Genomic DNA, 6531 nt, shown 5'->3' on the forward strand with positions numbered 1-6531 from the left:
TGCTATTATTTTTTATCATTTTATCAAATATAATATTGGTTTACAAAGTTTAAATTCATAGCATATAAATGGTAGACCAAAACTCTATTCACTATCCAAACAAATCTTGATATACGAACTTCTAATTTAGTTTACTTAATTTATACCATTAGTGGTATACCAAATTTTTTGGTATACGAAGTTGGAATATAAGATATGCAATATTCTTTTCCTACTCCCACGCTGTGCCTCCTTTAGAAAAAGAATCTTATTTATGGCAATTGCTTTCCTATTTTTTATTTATTTTCGACCCGTTCTAGTATTCTCTATAAGGGTGTACCAGTCATTGAAGAAAAAAGTAATACTGTTTTTGAATAAAGTAGGCAAGTTCAAAGATTTCATTAATCTTGCGCTGCGCGTGGTTATATAAACAAGGGCTCGGAACTGCCATTTTCATCAAAACAAAGCTGCCACAAATAGATTTTCGATACATCTTTTTTTCCCTTCTTCTTCTTTCCCATCCACGCTCGATATTTGAGACTTTCCAGATTGTTGAGAGTTACATTAACACCAGGCGTGATTTTCTTCTTCCTTTTAATATTTTTCTTTATTTTTCATTGGCTTTCCTTTTTATTGTTTAATATTATCACTGCCGTTGTGTTAGTTCTGACATTTTGCTTTTTATTTTTTGTTTATTTATTTCATTTCATTCAAAAAGCGGACGTTTATTATCGGTTTTAGGAGAGTCGTTGCTTTTGAATTCGCTTTTCTAAACCCTAATTCTTCAACTCAGAAAATTTCACGGGAAAGAATTGGAGCTTTGCGTTGGTTTTTCCCTTTATATATATTTCAAAAAATCCGTTTATTTCTGTAATAAAAGCGAAAAACCTGAGGTTAAAGTTGCTGTAATTGTTATTTAAAGAAAGTTTATTGCTAACTGTAAGTTCTAAGTTGGATTTGAAATTTTCATTTCTATTACCTAACTTAGTGGAAATTAGCTTGTTTTTTTTTCATCTTACTTTGATCTTCTAGAAGCGGCATTTATGTTTGTTCCTATTCCATTTATTTATACAGCTTTCAATATTGATCATAGCTTTGAATTGTATAATATAATTTTCTCATCATAATCAATATAAAAATCCTCTGTGATAAATTTTTATACAGCTTTCAATGTTGATGATAGCTTTGAATTGTTATATTAAAAAGCGTTATTGGCCAGGAAATTCTACTTCAAAAGTCTTCTGCTATTTCACACTCCTTTCCTCTGCTTTTTCTTTTATTAATCTTTTTCCTCTTTGAGGCTTGTTATATTTTAAAAAATGATAAATAATGTATGAACATACTGCTAGATGTACAAGAAAGCTGGTGCTTTTTTCATCTTGAACATTCTACAACAAACTTTCTTTCAGTGATAAAAAAACTTTTAAAATGTTTTTTTTTTTGAAAAAAGATTTAATCTGCTCATGCATGCATATGTTAGTTCTGTTTCTATAAGCAGGGAACTTATGAATTGGTTTTGACATGTAGAGGCTGGAGCCGAAGAGGAAAAAGATAATCTATGGGGGAAGACGCAGGAAGAGGTTTGGAATGCCAGAAGATTATGGATGGGAAGGGGAATAATGGGAATAGTTCACAGAAGGCTATCCCTTCTTGTTGCTTGAAGGCTAGGGCTTCAGCCCCTGAGCTTGAGGCTAAATGCCATTCTACCGTTGTTTCTGGGTGGTTCTCAGAATCTCAGTCTTCTTCTGGTCATCATCTTTGAATTCTTTTCTTTCCTGCTCTTTTTCACTATTTGCCAGAATTTCATGGTTTGAGTCTTTTATCCTCACTTGTAGATAAGGCCGGTAAAATGGTTTACTTCAACAATCCTATGTGGCCCGGTGAGCTTTAAAGTTCCTCTTTAATTTATTTATGTTTTGATTTTAAAAATATTTTTTATCTTCTCGATGCCATGTAATAATTGATTTAATATATATTAAATCATAACAGAAGAAATCTGATAAAAGGTAATTAGTGACAATTCTGAACTTTCTCACAATGCTAGGGTTCCACTGGACTTTTGATAACTTTATCAAGTTAACTTATTCTTTGAAATGAGAGCTTAGTTAGGAGCGTCGAGTTGAACTAGGGGCAGCCTTTCATGCATTAGATCATATCATAACCTTTACTGATACTGACAATCTTTCAAATTTTTGTTGCAGGAGAAGCACATTCTCTGAAAGTTGAAAGCATTTTGTACAAAGCAAGGTCAGACTATCAAGAGGTTCTTGTTTTTGAGGTTTGGTATTTTTAACTCTACTTTATGATTTCCGTAATTGTTTACCTCTAGTTCCTGTCTTTCTGTCCCCTTTGCGTTATTTATTTTTTAACTGACTGCTTGTTATGCACATTCTTGCTAATGATATACTTCCTCTGCAGTCATCAAGCTATGGGAAAGTGCTTGTTCTTGATGGTATAGTTCAGCTGACTGAGAAGGATGAATGTGCATATCAGGAGATGATAACTCATCTTCCCCTTTGCTCAATTCCATCTCCCAAAACTGTAATCTCATCTTATCTAAGCATAGAATTGTTTTTCACTCCATGTGGAAGTCGGTAGTTTCCCTTTTATCTTTGCTAGTACCATTTATATTGTTGGACTTATCGAACTTGCTTTTCTTCAATTTCTTAAGTTGGGATTTGAATTTTTTTCTTTAGTACTGCATAATCATGCAATCTGTATGAAGTTTTTTGCTAGAAAGGCAGTTAGATGGTTGTAGTCTTTTCTGTCAAGAAAATCACGAGATACATCCCCTAAGCTATTTGGCTTATTTAAAGTGCTTGAACCCTGATTAGGCTGACAAATTTCCGCTTTTATCAAAAACCTTATTTATCTGACCTTAGTTCCAGACTTCTAGAAAGATTTTACTTTAGCTTCAAAGTGGTTTTGTGTTAACTTTACCTAGATACTGAATACAGGTTCTGGTTGTGGGAGGTGGTGATGGTGGGGTTCTTGCAGAGATTTCTCGGCACAGCTCTGTTGACCACATTGATATATGTGAAATAGATAGGATGGTTATAGAGGTATTTTATTTAGCATCTCTTCTTGTTTTCTTTTCATTTTAATTTATATCTAAAAATGCAACTTAGTAGACATTTACCACATTCTCTTATTCTAGGTTTCTAAGAAGTTCTTTCCAGAACTGGCTGCTGGATTTGAAGACCCCCGTGTTTGTCTTCATGTTGGTGATGGTAGGCTAAACCAATATTTTATTCATTTTATTTATATTAATTTTTTACCGTGGGCGGTCAGCATAGCTATAATTTCTGAGCTGATAATTTTTCTTGCATAATCTTAACAGCTGTTGAGTTTCTTCGTAATGTTCCAGAAGGGAAGTATGATGCAATCATTGTTGATTCATCAGATCCTGTAGGTATGTTGTAATTTTGGTCCATTATAATTTTATTTTCTAATTTAACGAGTTCTGCATATACCAGTAGAAAAATCTATCGTTTCTTCCAACATGAGAAAAAAATGGAACATTAGAGTTAGAAGTTTGAAAATGCTTTCACCGTGTCTTAAAGAATATATGTGGTGCTCTCTGCTTAGATGCTTTGTTATGGATCTCTTTTAGTTTTCAAGGGCTCTAGGGGATTTTACAACAATGGTATTTGCAAATTGATTTTTGTTTCAAGACTGGACAATATTCGAGCTTTAAATTTTCTTTTTTTTCCTGCAATGTAGGTCCTGCTCAAGAGCTAGTAGAGAAACCATTTTTTGATACTTTAGCTAGAGCTTTAAGGCCTGGTGGTGTCCTATGTAACATGGCAGAGAGTATGTGGCTTCATACACATCTAATTGATGATATGATCTCTATTTGCCGTGAAATATTCAAAGGTTCTGTTCATTATGCATGGGCGAGTGTTCCAACATATCCAAGGTATTTTAATTATGCTATGTTTTCACCTTATTTCTCTTTTAGATAATTATATGATGCATTTTTTGGTGGCAAATTTATCTGTAACGATTTACCAATTGGTAAGGCATCAAATGTATCTCATTTCTGACTTCTGGTTTCTTTTTTTAATGCAGTGGTGTGATTGGTTTTCTGATATGCTCGACAGAGGGGCCAGCAGTTGATTTTCTGAATCCCATTAACCCTATTGAAAAGTTAGAAGGAGCTCATCAGCATAAGAGAGAACTTAGATATTACAACTCTGAGGTGAGAACTCATCTTAAAGTTCCCATTTTCATTCATTTTAGCAGGGTGCTAAGTTATGTTTGCTCTGGGACATTAAATCCTTAAACAATATAATCTGCTCGTTGTGCTGAAATGAACCTCAAACTAATGAGTAGACTGTCAATTTTGACCTGAACCCTAAAATGCAACCTGATTTACTCAAATCCAAATCTGATATGATCATAAAAAGGCAACAAGCCCAAACCGGAAAATGATCCAAACCGGGAATGACCTGGACCCAAAATCACTCAAACTTGGAATTGTCCAAACCTGGCAGACTTGAACCCGAAATGACTTGAACTCAAAATAAATTGAACAAGCAACCCGGGATGATCTGAACTTGAGATGATCAAATTCAAAAAACCCGACTGGAAAACTCGAATTATTTGAACCCAAAATGACTTGAACCTGAAATGGCCTGAAGCCAAAATAGCCTAATCCTGCAACAGATGAAACCTCAAATGATTTGAACCTGAAATAATTCAAAAATTTAAAAACCCGAACATGATCTGAATTGATTTGATCCAAAACCAATTTGATCCACCCAATTGACTGTTATACTGATTAGGCGTTGCTTCATTTCTTGATGAATTAACATCTTGGTCTGCTGGATTGTTTTTTCAATGATTCTTTTCTCTGAAAGCCAAAGTTGCAACTACTATTCCTACTTCTGCTGGTTTAGAGTGGGCCTTTTTATTGAAGCTTCATGTATTGTTGTTTTTCATTTATTAACAAATTAGAACAGATGTAGGGATAATGCGTGAATGTTTCTTCTATAAATGCACATGAAGTAGTTATGTTGTGAGATGGAGATATGTATTAGTACTTTAGTAGTGTGATAGCGTTATGAATTATGATGTAGAAATGTAATTATTTTGTTGTACTGACAGATGCATAAGGCTGCTTTTTCGTTGCCTTCATTCCTGAAGAGGGAGGTGAGGCTACTTTGCGACTAGCAGGAATCTGCGTGTCTCCTAGTCCTAAGCAAATATGTAGTGATAACTCCCATTTGGCAGTAGAGTAAATAAAATGTTTTGCCTGCGATTTGTTTTATTACACTGAAAACTGAGTGCAGGGCCTTGTTGTATTCTGTTATTGATATGCAGCAGTGTGTTTGCTTGATGACATACATGTGTTTCATGTCTTCAGCTCAGATTATTCGTAGCATAAAAATGATATTACAGTGTTGTTTGTTTTCTTGATGTAGTTTTGTTTGTTTATGGGAAATGCTTTTTAGTATTTTATTGCGTTTGTTTTATGTAAAATGATTTATCGAGCAGCCAAAATATTTTACATTTGGAAATTGTTTTCCCTTACCAAAGGTATTGAGATAATTTTGGGAAAAATGACTGACATGATTTTTGTAAAAAAAAAGTTAAGTTGAATTGGGTTAAATATTATTATATTAATAATATTTTGTTATTTTTAAAATATTACAATATTGATCTAATTACAATATTAATATTAAATAGTATTCATAATATTTTATTAAAAATATTTTAATAAACATATTATTGTTTGTAAATATTTTTTAATAATATAAATATTTTTTATCAGTAATAGTACGAGTTTAAATTAGGCATTGAGTTGTATTTTTTTAGCTCTAATTTGTCATCGAAAACAATATATAATGTGTTGTATTTTTTATTTTCTATTTAATTAGGCATTGATTATTATGTGTTTATTTCATTAAAAATAATTTTAAACAATGATTTTAAAAATGGTCAAATAATAGAAAATATTTAAGTAACATCATTCAAAGATAGTTGATATTCATTTTTCAAAAATTAATTTTCTACTCTGTTTGCTTAGGCTTATGGTTGTTAATTTACGCATTTGAGTTGGAACAAGCCATTTTGGAGAGGAGTTAGGCTTAATTTCCCTTACTCTTAATTAGGAATGGCAGCGGATTTCTAGACAGATTTGATAAACTCAACTAGTTAATCTTTTTAAACCAAAAACTAGTTAATATTTATATAATTAAAATAAATATTATGATATGAATTTATTTTATAATATGACAAATATATTTAGTGCATATTATATTATATTAAATAAAATAGTATACATACATATTTAATGACATAATATATTAATTGTTATATAATTAATATATTAATCATATACAACCTAAATTTTAAATATGTAATTAATTGTATATAGGTTAGGCTCCTCTGTTATATTAATTGGACTCACTCTCAAAGAAAAGAGCTCTTTTACCAACCAATCTTAATGTCAAACGAATCACTCTTCCTCATTTGTTCTCTTTTATTGCCTTCTTTATTAGTGAAGTGGATCCTCGAAAAAGTTTTTTGGCCAATCCGGTAAAATTC

The 6531-nt window shown here is 32.0% G+C and overlaps 1 protein-coding gene across 2 annotated transcripts; it reads left to right on the plus strand.

Moving 5' to 3' along the window:
• The first annotated feature begins 224 nt into the window (after positions 1 to 224).
• LOC107910988 (spermine synthase) lies at positions 225 to 5395 on the plus strand. Of its 2 annotated transcripts, none has more exons than XM_016838965.2 (11): positions 225 to 918; positions 1507 to 1727; positions 1815 to 1859; positions 2181 to 2257; positions 2398 to 2520; positions 2937 to 3041; positions 3137 to 3209; positions 3320 to 3391; positions 3703 to 3898; positions 4051 to 4180; positions 5089 to 5395. In XM_016838965.2, the coding sequence occupies exons 2-11, from the start codon at positions 1538 to 1540 to the stop codon at positions 5152 to 5154; spliced, it is 1077 nt and encodes a 358-aa protein (XP_016694454.1). In that variant the 5' UTR covers positions 225 to 918; positions 1507 to 1537; the 3' UTR covers positions 5155 to 5395. The 2 variants fall into 2 exon arrangements, with proteins under 2 accessions (XP_016694454.1, XP_040930607.1); XM_041074673.1 differs by having other exon boundaries at positions 225 to 555.
• The last annotated feature ends 1136 nt before the right edge of the window (positions 5396 to 6531 follow it).

This window comes from Gossypium hirsutum, chromosome A08 (assembly GCF_007990345.1).
Source record: "Gossypium hirsutum isolate 1008001.06 chromosome A08, Gossypium_hirsutum_v2.1, whole genome shotgun sequence".
Classification (NCBI taxonomy): Eukaryota; Viridiplantae; Streptophyta; class Magnoliopsida; order Malvales; family Malvaceae; genus Gossypium; species Gossypium hirsutum.